Genomic DNA, 18819 nt, shown 5'->3' with positions numbered 1-18819 from the left:
TAACCAATAAAATGGGCCAAGGCAGTTCCTTTATTAGCCAATGACCTTCCTCCATCAGCTGGCATTAACTTTAATCAATAATTAAGGCAGTGTTTTGCTAAATTTATCTCATGTAAAGATCCTCTTTTGGAGTTCCCACAAGCCTACAAGTATGTGAGATGTATGCCTCTAGGCTTCGGCCCCACCCCTCAACATCTACTAGATGCTATCCCACCAAGATCCACTCTGCCTCAAATCCCAGGCATTTGAACAATTCCCTCCACCCCTGAGACCAGACCTTCTCAACACAACCAGTAGATTACATAGGCATAGTTGCAATGCACAACAAATGGAAAAACAGCAGACTATATAGGCACAGGTGCAAGCACAACAGTTGGAAGAATAGGCACAGGCAGAAGCCACACCATTTGTAAGAAAAGATGAGTCAACATTGGATTAAGATAACATTCAACAACCGAAAGAGCAATATGGCATCACCAGAACCCAGGAATCCTACAACAGCAAAACCAGAATAGTCCAATGCAGCTGAAACTCAGAAAATCAAACTTAAAAATTATTTTAGAAAGATGATAGATGATCTTAAAGCAGAAATAAAAAATTCTCTTAAAGCAGTTGAGGAAAAGACACCAAAAACTGGAGGAAATCAATAAATCCCTTAAAGAAAGCAAGAAAAATAATCATACAGGTGTGGAAAACAGTTCAAGACTTGAAAACTGAAATAGAAACAATAAAGAAAGAACAAACTGAGGGAATTCCAAAAATGGAAAATCTGGGGAAGTGAACAGGAACTACAGATGCAAGCATCACCAACAGAATACAAGAGATGGAAAAGAGAATCTTAGGTGTTGAATAAATGATAGAGGAAATAGATTCATCAGTTAAAGAAAATGTTGAATCCAATAAATTTCTAATGCAAGTATGTTCAAGTATGTTCATAGAATCATTTTTCATAAAAGTCAGAACCTGGAAACAACCTAGATGGCCCTCAACTGAAGAATAGATAGTGAAAATGTGGTATATCTACACAATGAATTATTGCTCAGTGGTAAAAATCAATGACATCATAAAATTTGCAGGCAAATAAATAGAACTAGAAAAAAATCATCATGAGTGATGTAATCTAGACCGAGAAAGGCAAACACAATACATACTTACTCATCAATGGGTATTATATGTATAGCAAATGATAACCAGGCTTTAATCTTCAGCCCCACAGAAGGTATGTAGCGAGGATCCTAAGAGGGACACATAGAGCTCCCTGGGAAAAGGAAAAATATGAGATTTTCTGGGTAAAATGGAAGTGGGGGAGTAGAGAGGAAGAAAAGGGAACATGGGGGACCAGGATGGTCAATTTGGAGGTGGGCTGGAACTCCCAGGAGAGTAATGAAAGAGATACCTTGATAGAATGGGTCATTATTAGGTTAGGTAGAAACCTGGTACCAGGGAAACTCACAGCAGTCCACAAGGATGACCTCCAGCTAAGACTCCGAGCAGTAGTGGAGAGGGTGTCTGATCTGGCCTTCTCCTACAATAAGATTGGTTACTACCCAAATTGTCATTATAGAGATGTAGTACCTGATGGAAGCAGATGCAGAGATCCACAAACAAGCACTGGGCAGAGCTCCAGGAGTCCAGTTGAAGGGAGGGAGGAGAGATCGAGAGATCATATGAGCAATATGGGGTTGGGGGTCAAGATCATGAAGGGAAAATGCAGAGACAGCTGACCGAGCTTTTGGTAACTCACAGATTCTGTATGGACAGCTAGGAGGACTGCGTGGGATGATCCTAGGACCTTTGTTTGTGGATGACAGTTGTGTAGCTTGGGGTGTTTGTGAGGCCCCTAGCAGTGGGCTCAGGCCCTGTCCCTGACAAATGAGCTGACTCTTTGAAAGCTATTCTCTATGGTCGGATGGTCAGCATGAAGGGGCCTGTTTGTTTGTTGGGGTTTTTGTCTCACCCAGTACCCCCAGCTGTTTAGCCCCAAAGAAAATCACACACAGGTCTCCATAAATTATAAGCTGATTGGCCCATTAGCTCTAGCTTCTCACTGGCTAACTCTCACATCTTGATTAACCCATTTTTCTGATCTATGTTAGCCATGTGTCTCAGTACCTTTTTCAGTGAGGCAGATCACATCATGCTGCTTTGGTGGTATGGCAGGAGTGGGGGGAATCAATTTCCTCCTTCCCAGAATTCTCCTCTATATTTCCTGCCTGGCCAATCAGCGTTTATTTATAACATGATTGACAGAATACAGAATTCTTCCACACCATTCAGCCTTGATGCAACAAGGGGGAGCTTGGTTTTACCTCAACTGAATGTGCTATGCTTTGTTGATTCCCAAGGGAGACCTTACCCTATTTGAATGAAGACAGAGGAGGAGTGGATGTAGAAGGAGGGTGGTAGGAGGAATGTGGGGGTGGAGAATAGGAGGAGAGGAGGGAGGGGAAACTGTAGCTGGTATGTAAAATAAAACAAAGAAAACAAACAAAAATCCCTTTTGCCTTTCTACTTTCTAAGATGCAGTTCACACAATGAAGAAGAGAATTCTGTTTCATCTATTTGAGGAAAGATTGTCTGCATACAGAACTGAAATTCTTCTGTATGAGTATTTGCTTATTCAGACTAAATGTAGATATCATTATACAGACATTTAACCTGTTTTGGACCCTCTACTACTTTGTTAGTCAACATGTTTCAGATCTGAGCAGTAAAAATTCTTTTCATTGATGCTTGTGGTTCTATGACACACCTATTTTTCTGTGTGTGTATGTGTGTGTGTGTACACGAGTGTGCATTCAGAAATTCTTTCTTTTGTTAATGGAAGATATTTTTCTTGAAACACATGTTATATATTTTGTACCCACTTAATAAAGAATTTCTAAAAGCTTTAATGGGGATATTAAAGTATTAGAAAAATAATTTGTATATGAAGTGTGGAAATGTAACTGATCTGGAATTGTTTCTACGTCCCTTTACCTGACATTATAAAATATTTAAATATTTAAATAAATATTAATAAATATATTTGCATAGCTAGTAATGTTTATATAAATATAAATATATATATATATATGTTAAACTTAAACATGAGGTCAGACTCATATACCTAACTTTAGTTCGCCAGTTCATCGATATTACTAGATTATTGCCATTGTATATCTCTAATTATACCAAGCAAAATGAAGCTGACATTCACACTGCCATATATCTACATAATTGTTAAACTCTTGTTCACATTTAGAGCAGTATCAGAATCATTTACAGTATTCTTGTGGGAAAATAGGTTATTAACTAAAGTACTAGCGTTATGTGCAATTCATATTGCTGTTAGTTTAACAGATTCCTTTTATTTTTAGTTAGGTCAGCACTTTCTACCCCACATTCTTTAGGGATTTCATGCATTTTTAATACAGCTATCTTGTTTTATTACAGTCAGAATTCCACCATGAACAAATAAATAATACAAATAAAAGAGAAATATTCTGAGTGTGTGTGTGTGTGTTGTGTGTATACATGGGGTAAAGCTAAAGAAACCAGGCTATCTGACTTTGAAACATACCCAAAGTCCTAAGACTTATAACAACATGTTACTGAAAAAAATTTAGAACAATGGTACAAAATATAAGTCCAAAAATAAATTCACTCATTGAATATGGATTTAATTTCAGCAAAGATAACAAAGCAACACCATGGAAAGTATAATCTCAGTAGTTAGTGATAATGAGCAAGCTGTGTCCAGATGTAAAATAAAATCTGTTTCATCTCTCATGACACACACACACATGCACACACACACACACACACACACACACAACTATCAAAAGAGACTAAAAACTTAAGTGTATTGTCTGGAATGCTAAAAATATAATAAGAGAAAACAGTAGAAAAGTTTACACTGAGCTGTGAATTGATTTCTGCATATAAGTAAAAAGCATGGGCAACAAGAAAATAAACAAATGGAAATATTTTAAGTTTAATAGAGTGAAGAGATTATCTACAGAATGGGAAAAGTTGATATCTATACATTTTGTAAGGGATTCAGTTCTTAACTATATCACAGTGAACTAAAACTCAATGCTAAGAAAACATGCTTACTATTTAAATAAAAATATGAATGACATTTATAAACAAATCTTAAAAAAATAAATAGAAATGGACAAAAAATCTGAAAATAGCCAATACTGATGTTATCAGGGGTCTGTACACTGAGGGATTATCTCACAACTGTTAGAGAATATGTTGTCAAATATGACTGCTGTTGGCAAAAATATAGAATAAAAGAAAGTCTAATAGTCTGTAGCTTGGAATGAAAACTTATATATTTGTTATTAAATGTATACAAGTATGTCTCAGAAAACTTAAAGACATACTGTTATAATCTGCTGACCTGATCTGTCACCTGGGAACCCTGTCCCTTTAAGAGACAAGCCCCGCCCACTCCCGACCTCTTCCTCCTTGGATCTCCCTCCTGCTTCCCAGCCTGCTCTTTCTTCCTGTTTCTTCCTGTCCCACTTCTGAAGAGGTAACTACTGCCCCCCTCTCTTTCCCTCTCTGTCTCTCTTCTCCCTCCTCCTCCCTTTTCCCCTTCCCTTTTCCCTCCATAACCCACTAAATAAACTCTATACCCAAACTCTCTCTGCATGGCATATGTCTGTTTCCCAGGGTGGTGTTCTCAGGCCACCTGGGTGAACCACTGCTGCCCCACAGAGGCCTTGGGTGACCCACCACAAACCTTCATGGGACTGACCTTGGGTCATTCACATGTATCTACAAATGATAACACATATGTTGAATAAATATCTGTGTTTGCCTCCTCCATTGCTGATGGGCATACAAACTGCTACAGCTTTTTTGGATATCAGTACAGCATTTTCTCAGAAAATTAGGAATCAATCTACCGCAAAACCAGCAATACCACTTTTGGTTATATACCCAAAGGATACTCAATCATACCACAATGACATGTGCTCAACTATGTTCATGGAGCATTATTTGTCATAGTCACAACCTGGAAATAACCTAAATGCCTCTTGACCAAAGAATGAATAAAGAAAATGTGGTCCATTTACAGAATGGAGTGCTACACAGTAGAAAAAATATATGAACATCTTGAAATTTGCAGGCAAATGGATGGATCTAGAAAACGTAAAATTGAATGAGATAACTCAGACCCAGAAGGACAAATATAATATGTATCCACACATAGTGGCTTTTAGACATAAAGCAAAGAATAATCAGCCTACAATCCACAATCCCAGAGAACCTAAACAACAAAAAAAAACAGACCCTAAGAGAAATAAACATGGATCTAATCTACATGGGAAGTAGAAAAGAAAAAACCAAGATCCTTTAAGTAAATTGGGAGCATGGGGATCATGGGAGAGAGTAGAAAAATAGGAGAGAGGAAGGGAGGGGAGCAGAGAAAAACATATAGCTCAACAACTACAATAAAAATGTAGGAAAAAAGATATCTGTGTTTCCATGGTGATTATAACTTTATAAAAATAATTAAGTCCTAAAATCAACTGATTAGTGAGTAGAGAAAATGTATCAAAATATTCAGTTAAGCGCTGTTTATTCTTGCCGGGCGGTGGTGGCGCACGCCTTTAATCCCAGCACTTGGGAGGCAGAGGCAGGCGGATCTTTGTGAGTTCGAGACCAGCCTGGTCTACAAGAGCTAGTTCCAGGACAGGCTCCAAAACCACAGAGAAACCCTGTCTCGAAAAACTTAAAAAAAAAAAAAGCGCTGTTTATTCTTAAAGATAGAAAGTTTGTGGTATCTTTTATTTATCTGACTGCCTTACCTTGGTGCTACACTAAAGGAAGTAGAATTTTGTTTCAGACAAGAACTGCTTTTTGTATGAAAATGCTCTAAATTAAAAGCATAATAAGGGTCAATCTGAAGAAAAGACAGACAGTACAATTTACTAGGACTTTTATGTTCAGATAAAAGTCTGAACATAAAAAAATCTCAATGTAGTCATACAAAGGGGTTCTTTTTAATTCCAACAAAGTGGTGGATTATAGGTCTCCCAGGATTCTATCTCTGTGGCTCACAGTATGCTCAACTGTGAACCACAGTGGCATTAATCATACGACCCTCAGGAATGTACATTATAATTGTTCCAGTTTTGATTAAGTAGCTTTTTTTCTGTCCTGATTGGAATATTTACAGAAGAAACAGCACATCATTGCAAACTTCTAAACCAGGACAGAAAAAAATCCAGCAAACAAACAAAACAAACAAACAAAAAAAGCTCTGTCAAGTTTGGTTCTGGTTGATTATGATGATTGATATTTTCATTTATTTGCAAATTTATTTTATAATAAAATGCTTTAAAAACATGTAAGATATTTTAAAGTTTGGAAAAATAGGATGAACATTACAAGAAGTATGTTTTCAAGCAAAGAGCAAGGTAAAAATATAACATGGATGATATTCTGAAATTTATTATTAAAATGGGCTTATCTATTATGGCCCACACAGGAAGAGTCATTCCGTTTTTCACACAGTTGGCTACCAACAGTTGTTGAGTCAGTTAGGCAGCTATTTTTCATAACATTTCATTTTTTAGGCAGCGATAGTGTATTTGGATTTACATCTAAGACATTACAACCCATTAGCTAGATTGTAAACCTAATTCCATTAGCCTCTAGGAATTTACCTCATTTTACTTGAATAACTATGAAAATATAATTTCATACGTTTTTCTTTATTGTGTACAAGGTAATAATTTACCTCTGCACATATTTTTAATTTTCACAACAATTTAAATCATTGAAATATTATCTCATTTTATGAATTATTTAGGCTCAGAATATGTGTGTTATTAGGTCACTGTTCAATGGCTATATGTGTTTAGAACCATTCATTCCCAAGTCTTTGTAATCATGCTTGGATTATTTGCTAAATGCCAACTATTTCTTCACATAAAGGAAGAAATGGAGAATCTGAAAATTAAGTGGCTGACCTGAATGCACACAGCGACTCAGGAACGGGGCTAATCAAGATCCTGTCTCTTGACTTTTTTTTTTTTCCCAATCCAGCAAACATTTAGTTTTTCTTCTGTCAACTTTCTTTTTTATTGTTCTCAACTGTTATCATTAGGCATCAAATTTAGAGATAGATTCTAAAGTCACGGGGCCAATCAAGCTGTAGAATGATGACTTTATCATACAAGTCATGATTCCTCTTACAGTCCTTTATACTGAACATGCCTCAAAAGTTTCAACACACACTTCTAAGCAGTCAGGAATGCATTCTTAGCCCTAAATCATGATTCTAAGTAAATTTCTAATCTACTATCTGTCGCATACTTTAGGTTTTATGACAGTCATCAGCAGTTTGCATTTCACTTGCTATTTTATCATTCTGTAAAATATTGATTGTTTAGCTCAAAGTATGATTAACAATGTAAAAAATTAGGATATATGACACACGATAGCCAGGTGTCATCTGTTTAAGGGCGAATAAGGCTATGAAGTTGAATCAAGTTGAAAGTAAATAAAGTTATTTAAACCTACACAATGTAATATTTTCCAAACTTTTGATCCTAGAAAGGCTTCTGCTATCTATTGCTTTGCAAAACCTCACAAACTCATCTGCCTTGTATCATGCCCCACGACTTTACTATCCTTAGTGTGCCAAGGAATTAACAAACACCCTTATTATATGAAGATCTGAGTCTATTCTATGCATTTCATAGTGCAGTTGCTGATGCTTCTGATGTGAGAAGACAGGTTTAATGGAAATTATGCTCTAAGGAATTTTCAGGTCGATCAACATGACCTAGTACTACTAGATAGAATAAAATCCCAAAGTGGCAGCAGTGTGGCTTATAGGGTTTAGGTTCTCATGTATACTCTGCTCTAGAAAAATGACACATGTCACAGTCAACCAGATATGTCTGGTTTTCAGAAAGATGTGTTGTAATTCAGAGTTTAGTCACACCTTATCATGAGATGAAGGTAATAAATTCAACATTTTGCATTTTAATGATTTTTTTCAAAGAATAAGATCTGGAGAAATGTAGCACCATGAAATAAGCATTATTCTCTCCCTCTTTAGTGTTACTCACCAGATTATAGTAATGTTAAAATATATTTGTATTTAATGTTAAGAAACAATCGGATTAGATAAGTCCTAACATAACCTTGACTGTTGCATTTTAACACATAATCCATTTTAAATTACTTAGGAATTTAAGTTAATATTTTAAAAATAAAATATTAAATAAAAATGAATATTTTTGGTATGATTTTTATAAAAATGATAAAAGTTCAACTGAAAGAAATTTCAATTGTGTTTCTGGCAGGAAAAAGTGAATAACCATATATAAAGCAAGATTCCCATACTTTCTTATATAAGCACCTATTCAAATGATGATGAACTTAATTATAAAGCATGAAACTAATAAAATCTTTAAGAAAAATACACATGAATCTTTAATAACACTAGCTAGGCAAGAAGTTCTTCCATTCGTTCTTTCTCTTTCCCTGTCTTACTCGTTCTCTCTCTATCTTAACCGAAAAGATAAAATGGACAAGTTAATCTGTATCTTGTCAAAATGACATACTTTATTTTCAGTGAGAGAACCTGCTATAAGTAACATTGAGGTAAAGGTAAATATCATGTATCTGACGTAGACTTATGGATGAAAATATAACATACATGCAAAACTTTCATCAAAACATAAACAATCAAGTTAGTAAATAGAATATCTGGCAGGCATTTCAGGAAAGAAGTTATGCATAAAGCAAATAATGACATAAAATCATAAAAGCTGTTCTGTGTATAATCTTATTAGAAAAAAAGTGAAAGATCCATGATAACATAAGGTACTACTACTACGAAGAATTACTGGTGAGACCAAATTGAATATTATTGAAGAGAATGTGAAATGGAGCATTCATCCCGGAATTTATTCAACAAGTTTCTTAGAATATTTAAAAAATAGTTATGATGAAGCCCAAAAGTCATACTGTAGTGCATTTTCCTTTGGTAAAGGGAAGCTTGAATTCATGTAAAATTCTATACATGTTTGTTTGTGATCACTTTGTTCATAATAGCCAAGAACTGAAAATGACCAAGATGTCTTTAAATGAGTGAATTGCTAAAATAATTTGATAACTCCATACCAAAGAATTTCACTTAGCCACCAAAAGGTACATACTGTTGATATCACAACAGCTTTAACAGATTTCAAGGCATTTGTAAAGGGGTGAGGTAGGGAGAATAATTTAATACATTTATAAACAATGTGTGCTACTGGTTGGAAAACCTGGACATCCACAAGCAAAAAATTATCCCCATCCCAAGTTTTAAACAAATCATACTATGCAAATGACTATGTCCCATATGATTTCAGTTGTGTAATTAATGAAATAGTAATATTATATAGTATAAGTTCTGTTTGCTAAAGCTTAAGTTTAGCAGAGGGAGAAGACAACCAGCTAGAGTTGTAACAAGACAGCTATGGGTACCTGTTGGGCTAAAACATCTTTATCTTGTATCATTGTTTTATTTGTACTGGGGCAATATTCAGACTGCTGTATACATGTTCCAAAATTGCTTAAAACCACACGAACACAGAAACATTCAAATGACTTCTTGGAAATCCAATAAATTTGGATCTTATCCTTAGAGTGCATCCTACTGGTACCCCGGTTGTGATATTGTAATTGAAAATGCCACCATTATGGAAAACAACATAAAGTGCATGTTATTTCTTAAACTCCCACTAAAACTACATTTACCTCAAAAACTGGAGTTTGTTTGAAAAAAAAATCCTCAAAGTGGAATTTTTGATTGTGAAACAGATTATACCTGAAAACCAACGTATTCATGAGTGTAACTTAAGAGATAGTAAGAAATAATTCATGACATCTTGAAAGTTGTAGTAAAATTGATGGAACTAGAAATAAACCATCCTGAGTAAGGTAACCCAGACTAAGAATGAAAAACACAGTATGTACTCACTCTTAAGTGGATATTAGATAGCTATAATCCACAACCCCAGAGAAGCTAGATGACAAGGAGGACCCTAAGAGGAACTCACATAGAGGATCCCAGGATAGGGAAATAAATAGTTAAAATCTCCTGGTAAGCTGAGAAGTTGAGTAAAAGGGAGAGGATGGGGGATGGAAAAATGAGGACTCTTGGTGTCCAAATTGTAGGAGTGACAGAGAAGGAGCACAGTGAAAGAGATATCTTGATAGAGGAAGCCCTTATGGGGTTAGGGAAAAACCAGGTACAAGGTAAATTTCCAGGAATCTACAAGGATGAGCCCAGCTAAGACTCCTACCAATAGTGGAGAAGGTACCTGAACTGGCCTTCCCCTATAATCACACTAGTGATCACCTTAATTGTCATCATAGAACCTACATCCAATACTGATGGAAGCAGGTATAGAGATCCACAGCCAAGCACTGGGCTGAGCTCCTTGATCTTAGTTGAATAGAGGGATGGACAAAAGATCATATGCACAATGAGAGTGTCAAGATCATGATGGGGAGAAACACAGAGAAAGCTGACTCAAGTTAGTGGCAGCTGATGGGCTCTGGAATGAAAGTTGGTGATCCTGAATGTGACTGAACTAAGACCTATGAATATAGGTGACAGTTATGTGGCTTGATCTGTTGAAGGGCCCCTGACAGTGGGACTAGGACTTATCCTGGGTACTTGAACTGGATTTTTAGAGCCTGTTCCCTATGGTGGTTTACCACGATCAGCCTTAATACAGGTGGGGAAGTACTTGATCCTGACTCAACTTGCTATACCAGACTTTGTTGACTCCCCAGTAGAGGCCTTACCTCCTCCGAGGAGTGGATGGGGCATGGGATTGTGGGAAGAGGGGGCAGGCAGGAGAAGTTGAGGTAGAAGGAATTGGGCCTAGTATGCAAAATTTTAAAAAAAATTTAAAAGTTTAATAAAAGAAATAATGCATTTTTCTGAATATATACTAAATTTAAGTAAAAATCCCTCAAATGCATATAGCTCAGTTGTGTAAAAGCAATCATCATACTCATCCTCAACCATGGTGCAAAACTTCCTTCCCTGTGCTGAAAATTCCTGCTGGTTTCCCACTATGCCAGTATTTTTACCATGATCTGTAAAGCTTGTGAGATTGACACCCTGGTCTCAAACCATAAGTTATTCTTTGTATTAGTTCTATGTTGCCATCCAACAAACAGCCCCCAAATTTAGCAGCCTTACAAAACATGTTGTAAATAAAAATTCTGCAAGGTAAGAATTTTGGCACAGCTTTGTGGAATTCTTGCTTTGAAGTCTCCCACATGGCATCAAGGTGTCACTGAGTGAGAGCTCTAAGCTTAATGTGTGAAAACTGTGCTTTCACTTTTACTCCTATGTTTCCTTAAAAATTCTGATTCCATGGTTTCTGTTTAACTGGAGGTCTTGGTTACTCTTCATTGGCTCCTGGCAAGAAGCCATCCTTTCTTATTCTCTTACCATACAGGCATTTGTAACACATTAACATGATTAAGAAGAGGAGAAGCAAGCAAAAGTCAACTTGCTTTGCAATGCGAGTAATTATCTGTTTTTCTTCAATATTTCTATACTTTTGTTGTTAAAAGCAAGTCATTCAAAGGGAAGTTAGTACACAGAATTCTAATTAACAAAACATAGGCATTTTTTGTGGCCAAAATAAATCGAATTTTTCATAATGGTCTGCTTGTTACTTACTATATATCTAATCTAATGTTATAAAGCTGACTTCTACCTCCTCCTTCTTTCAGTAAGACTAAGTACCTTCCTTGTATTAAGGCTAAGCAATACAATCAACTGTGAGAAATAGGTTTCCAAGAGCCAGCCAAAGCATTAGGGACAGTCCCTGCTCCCATTATTATGAGTCCTACAAATAGACCAAGCTATCCAAATGTCACATATATGTAGAGGACTTAAATCAGTTCCAGGCAGGTTCAGTAGTTCTTGATTCAGACTCAGTGAGCTTTTATGAGTCAGGTTAGTTGTTTCTGAGAGTTTTCTTGTGATGATCCTGACCCCTCTCACTCCTTACAATACTTCCTCCCTCTATTCAACAGGAGTCCCCAAGCTTGACCTAATTTTTAACTGTGGGTCTCTGTATCTGTTTCCAACAGTTTCTGAATGAAGGCTCTCTGATGCCGACTTGGGTAGTTGCCAATCTGGTCACAGGAGATGGCTAGTTCAGGCTACATATCCGCTATTGCTAGGAATCTTAACTTGGGATCACCCTTGCAGATTAGTGGACGTTTCCCTATCATCAAGTTTCTATCTGCCTCCAAAAGTCCCACTTTCCAGTCATCTCTATCAATACTCTCCCCATCTTCCCACTCTCCATCCCAATCCCTCAAATTCCCATCCCCAACCATCCATAGTCCACTCAGGAGATCTCTTTTATTTCCCCTTCCCAGTGAGAACCAGTGAGGGACTTGGGCCATCCTTGTTTCATGTCCTGTCTTGGTCTGTGAATTTACATTAGAGTTAATATCCAATTATGAGTGACTATATACCATGTTTCTCTTTCTGAGTCTGGGTTACTTCAGGATGATTTTTTTTACAAGTACACTTTCTCAACTATGTTTATAGCAGCTTTATTTGTAATAACCAGAACAACATATGTGCCCCCAGGCAAAGAATCAATTTAAAAATGTGGTACATTTACACAATGGAATATTACTCCACTGTTAAAAAACAATGACATCAGGAAATTTGAAGGCAAATGGATGGAATTGGAAAAGCTGACTTTTGTCGTCTGGTAAGACACCATTCAGCCCTAGGAACTATAGACAATTTTGAAAATTGTTAGAGATGAGAGCTTGAGAAGGAGGTTGATTTCATTGATGAACAACTGGTAAGCTCTCTGTATGTTTAGCTGTGGTCCCAGATAAATTGAGTCAGGTTGTTTTGGAGTGAAGGTTGGAAAAGCCAATACAAGTGTGACTGTATCAAAATAGATAAGAAAAAATACTTATTGAAAACATTTTTTTTAATAATTCAGCCACCATGTTCATCACTTTGCTCACAAAAGAAAGTTCTGGAGTCTCAAACGATGACATCATAATCCTGATGTTTTAAATAGTAGAATCCAAGGCCAGGAAGATGAAGCAAAGCTTGTTTTTCTGACTATTATGACTATTTACTTTCTTTCTATTTTGCATGTTTTTGTGTGTGTATATATGTATATTTCCATGCATAGACATACATGGATGAGTGCACATGTGTGTGTGTGTGTGAGTGTGTGTGTGTGTGTGTGTGCATGTATATGGGTGAACATGCATGTGGAGGACCAAAGTTGATGTTCAGAATCATCGTTCATCTTTCTCAGTTATCCTCCATCATTATTCCACCATTTTCAATAAGGCAAAGTCTCTCAGTCAAACCTAGAGCTCACCTAAATGGCTCATCTCACTGGCCAGCTTGCTCCGGGAAAACCATTAATCACATTCTGAAGATGAGACATTTCAGGCAGGCCACCAAATAAATCTACCTGAAATTTATATGAATTCTGGGCACCTGAACTCCAGCCCTCTGCCTGAGCTGAGAACATGTTAACCACATAGCCTTCTCCCCAGCCTCTCATTGTTCCCTTTTGTCTTCTGGAGTACTGGATAGGTTGGGACACAGGCATTCCCCTAGAGACAAATATGCCAATTTCCGTTTTGGCTCCGATCTTACAGAGGCTCTTTAAAAATGCAGTTTTGCTCCTTTGCAGTCTGCTGTCCCCGGGTGGCCGTAACTGTAATCACAGCCAAGCCTACAGTCACAAAAGAAATCTCCAGGAGTGGCTAAATAACAACTCTAAAAATATAGGACTTATAGAGGAAGGTCACAAGCAAAAACTAGATAGAGTTGGAAGGAAAGAATGAGAGAAGGAGGAGCAACAGAGGGAGACAGAAATAGTTACATTCAAGGATGGTATAGGAGAAAATCCACCCAGAAGTTATGGATACACCTTAACAGGAAGAAGGAGGTTCTTACAAGAATTGTATATATGAAATGAACCTTCTTCTCCTAATTTTAGAGGTGTATAATAAAAAGTCATATATCCTGTAATAAATGAAAACTGATCATCTCTCTTATAATTAAAGTATACCTAAAACAACTCAATTATAATAATAGTTATAAATACTAACAATCTGGTAAGATGAACTCTAATTTTTTTCAGATGAGAGATCTATAAAGTAAGATTTTTACTATTTAAGAGACAAAGACGTTGAAATTGAGGGAAATTCAGTCCCTTAAGGCTATGTAGTTAAAACACATCAGATCCTCTTCTCTTTGGCTTCCCACCCTGCCCTCTTCCTTTTGTGCCATGACTACTTAATGTACCCGCCTTTCCAACTTAAAATCGATCTTAACCTACTTTGCTGTTTTTACTAGTCACCTTACTAGATTTCTATGATTTTTCTGGACTTCAGAGCCTATTTGTATGTACTTAGTATTTAAAGTACCAATAATTGTGAGGTAAATTGTGCTTACAAGTGCTGTATACTTATAATGTCCAGCCATTCTGAACAGAAATGACAGAACTATTAAAATTCTGTATCCTTGTTAACCAAGAACGGCTAGGAAACCTGAGAATTGATAGGTTACCTATTTTCTTCCTAGTCAAATCTCTCCTAAAATATGACAATTTTATCAGAGAAATTATAAAACCAGGATTTCCAAGCCCACCAAGGAGTCATTCGATTAACCCAGAGGTAGTAAGCATGGCTTGGAGAAGTGCAGATGATACCCCACTGACAGAAGTGGCGGAGGGCAGTTTTGAAAGGCTGTACCTAGGCTGCCTCCTCATTGCTTTTCCTGTCTGCAGTTCATTGTGTTCTGGAAAGTGTTGCTTTTGCAGTACCTAATGAATGATACATCAAGGCCTGCCATGAAACTGTAGGGAGAAACTTTACGGTATGACTCATGAACTGTGCTGAATTACAGATCTTTTCTCATTAGTCTGATTAAAAACCTAAGCTCATTATGGCTCAGGAAGTGATTTGGTTGCAATGCCTTTTGGTTATGTTCCTTTTCTTATTTTCCAGGAGCACATATTTTGGCTAAGAAGTAATTTTCTATTTTAAATGGTTTGAGATTTCAATTCTTAAATGTGTGTTCATTATCATATCATTCAAACCTGGAAATTTTCTTTCTTTGTGTATACTTTTATAAGAACTATTTCTTTAAAACAAAGTGATTTTGATTTTTTCTTATGTAGTATTGTAGTATTTTGTTTTCCAGGTGAGAATCTTCCAGACAGTTTTTAGCATGTCTTTGACTTTTGGGAGTAAAAGGTAGTCTTAATTGTGGTAAGAGGATGTTGACTTTGAAATTAAACTTAAGACAGACCTGTAATCTCATCTAGTTCAGGACATTTAGACTAAAAAATACTAAATCATTGAATGAGATAATTATTAGTGATGGTAGCAGATCTGGCAATGAAATATGAATTGGCTAATATATTTAAAGCATGTGGAAAACTAGACGCCAAGATGCTGGTTCCTCTTATTTCATTTACAAATATGAAAACTTGCAGATTCTGCATTTTAGACCAAAGAAAGCATGTTTTGATCAAAGAGGACAGTGATGTGATTAGAAAATGTTCTGACTTCCATATGAGGATCCAAGGACACGTTCACATTGCTCTTGGAATAAATGCATAATTCTAACTATGCACTAAGTGTTTACTGAAAATCTTGGTGTTTTTTTTTTCTGAATTTGTATGGTACAAAGCTAGCAAGTGAAACTTGGCCTACACATGAAGCAGTCCACAATATTTATCTTCTCATTCTCAGTATTTTCTGTGTGACATCCGAGGAAATAGCTTCCCAGAGCAAGCCATCTATTTTTTAGTCATAGGTAGAACAGCCTAGTGATGACCATGAAGGTGTCTCCTATATCTGTATAATCATGTATATCTAATTCATAAGTAGACATCATAAGCCCTTCACTGGCATAGAAACTTAAACCTGGCCACCTGTGAACATGTAGCATGTAATACAGTAGGACAGGCCTTCCAGGCGATAGTTGTGACAATTTCTAAAGTGTCTTTTGGGTACCCAAAATGGAGGGGCGTGTTTGTTGCTTGCTAATATTGTCAAGAATGAGGGTTTTATGACTTAGAATATGGAGGATAGCTTCTCCTAAAATACTCTTCACAAACTCCATTAACTTGCTGCATCAATTTCTGGTCTAATAAAATACTCATTTCCCCAAATGCTTAAAACATTATTTAGGAATTTGTTTGCACACTATATATGGAAACAGCCAAGGACATGAGATTTGAGGGTTATCATGGCTATCGACCTGATGAAGGAACAGCCGTGCATTAGTTTCACTGGGGATTGATAAAGAGAATAGAGGTCTGAGGTGTAAGAACTCAAGTTTACCCTATTAGAGAGGAATTATAGTACCATTAGTGGCACTAGAATTTTTGGACTCTTTTCAATTGCTATCTTTGTATAATTTCACTTTGATAGTTCTTCTATTATCTTACATTCCAGCTGACTACAACCACATAACTTAGGATTCTAGGGAGTGTTATATGGGCTATGTAGACTTCGATGGTGCTTTCGCTGTCTTAATATGATGAATTCACAATGAAAAATATTATCAATAGAAAAAAATCTAGAATTTACCCACTTCTTGCTGATAACATGTCTAACACTGGATAATTCATAAGGAAGTTTGTTTGAATGTACACTTCTAGAAATAGAAAGTCCAAGAACTTGCGAGAGCCATGAGATTCTTCAACTCAGAAAAAAAAATGGAAAGAGAAGGGGAAATAGCCTGGGTGTGCCCTAAAATACAAGCCATGGCCTTGCTAAAATTCTGCTTGCTCTCCATGAGATTAACTTAATACCACACAATGAGGACTCAGCTCTGAAAGATAAAGTTTATGAGTTGCTTAAGGGGGAGGACCACACTACTCTACAACTTCCGTAGTTACCACTTTCTAACACTGACAAAACTGAGGGGAGCAAGTCACAAAAACCTAGGCACACTCAAAACAGTATAGTTTCTTTTCTTAAAATTACTATTGATTGGGTTGCTTATAGGGTATACAGTATGGAAAATACATATTATTGTTTTGTTTTGTGTGTCATTGCCATGATTCAGAAGTCTCTCAAACTCAAGAATGAAAGGAAATTAAGAGAACGACAATGATTTTTGGCTCTCTCAGTCCTAACTTCCTTAAATTGTCAGAGTATTCGTAAAATGCAACAAGAGGAGCAGTGCAAGGTTTCTAGTTAGAAACATTTTCTTAGAAACTTGGTCTGGACCATGCATACTTATTTCCATCATTTTCATGTCAAAGTTCATTGATTAATACTACTTATCTTTCTATTTTATAGCTTTTCAGAGTCACAGAGATTAAATGAACTCTAATGTTATATATTATTTGTAATCAGGATTTTTGTCAAATGCTACCTCAGAGCTCAGAATTTTTATGCCTTTGAAAATACATACTTATCTACCAGGACAGTAGCTTTTCAAAAAAAAAAAATTTGTACTTTCTTCATGAAAGTTATTTCTTAAACAACAACAACAAAAAGACAAATGCTTAGTGATCCACAGGCTATTTTGCAAGTCACTCTTAGACTTGGAAAAGAAATATTTATCCTAGTATGAGTACATTCCTCTACTGCCAGTTAAAGTTTAAAATGAAAAACCTTTTCAAAAGTGTGTTAGAATAATTCATTATCATTTAAAGATGCCCTATTTTTTAATCAAATAGCATTGCTAGAAATGTATGCAAAGACTGAAAAAGTGTGCAAAACCAGGCTTGAAAATAGGTATTATTTACATTTTGAATTAAGCAACATGTACATTAACCAAGAGGCAGTAAAACAAATAGGAGTCTGGAGGAGTTAAGACACAGCAAGATGGCGACCGAGACGGTGGAGCTGCACAAGCTGAAGCTTGCTGAACTAAAGCAAGAATGCCTTGCTCGTAGTTTAGAGACCAAGGGAATAAAGCAAGATCTTATCAATCGGCTGCAGACGTATCTTGAAGAATATGCTGAAGAGGAGGCAAATGAAGAAGATGTACTGGGAGATGAGACTGAGGAAGAAGAACCAAAGCCCATAGAACTGCCTGTTAAAGAGGAAGAACTTCCGGAAAAAACTGTTGATGTGGCCTCAGAAAAGAAGGTGGTAAAAATTACATCTGGAATACCTCACACTGAAAGAATGCAGAAGAGGGCTGAACGATTCAATGTACCTGTAAGCTTGGAGAGTAAGAAGGCTGCGCGGGCAGCTAGGTTTGGAATTTCTTCTGTTCCAACAAAAGGTCTGTCATCTGACACCAAACCTGTGTCTGAGGATGATGAGAAGCTGAAAAAGAGGAAGGAGAGATTTGGGATTGTGACAAGTTCAGCTGGAACTGGAACCACAGAGGATACAGAGGCCAAGAAAAGGAAAAGAGCAGAGCGTTTTGGGATTGCATAATGAAAAGTCCATGCTTTCTGCCCCACAGTGGTTTCCATTTCTCAAACTCTTGTTGGTTTTTATACACACACCCTACACACACTCATGTGCCTCACAGTGAGGAAGTGTGTGCCTTAGATAGGCACATCCTTAAATTCCAGCAGCAGTTTAATTTAACTGCTACTCTGCATTAAGGTTGTTATATTTTCGTGTTTAATTATTTTGATTATTAATAAAAAGAGAAAAAAAAGAGAAAAAAAGAGCCTATCTGCTTAATAGTTTCTAGACTCATGTCAAGAACATAAAATTAAACTATATGTACTTACTAAAATGATTCTGCATCTTATTAAATGGAAAAAGACAGCGTCCATATAGTATGTCCTCAATCAACACTAC

At 36.5% G+C, this 18819-nt stretch overlaps 1 protein-coding gene across 1 annotated transcript; it reads left to right on the top strand.

The window, feature by feature from the left end:
* The first annotated feature begins 17879 nt into the window (after nucleotides 1–17879).
* Nucleotides 17880–18543, top strand: LOC121465818 (SAP domain-containing ribonucleoprotein-like). Its single transcript, XM_041679221.1, has one exon. It carries the CDS (start codon nucleotides 17881–17883, stop codon nucleotides 18442–18444), a length of 564 nt encoding a protein of 187 aa, XP_041535155.1. The 5' UTR covers nucleotide 17880; the 3' UTR covers nucleotides 18445–18543.
* The last annotated feature ends 276 nt before the right edge of the window (nucleotides 18544–18819 follow it).

Source organism: Microtus oregoni, unplaced genomic scaffold (assembly GCF_018167655.1).
Source record: "Microtus oregoni isolate MIOR12 unplaced genomic scaffold, Mior012 000031F_ref0000149, whole genome shotgun sequence".
NCBI classification, from domain to species: Eukaryota; Metazoa; Chordata; class Mammalia; order Rodentia; family Cricetidae; genus Microtus; species Microtus oregoni.
Note: the sequence above shows the minus strand (reverse complement) of the source record. Positions and strands in the feature narration are given on the sequence as shown.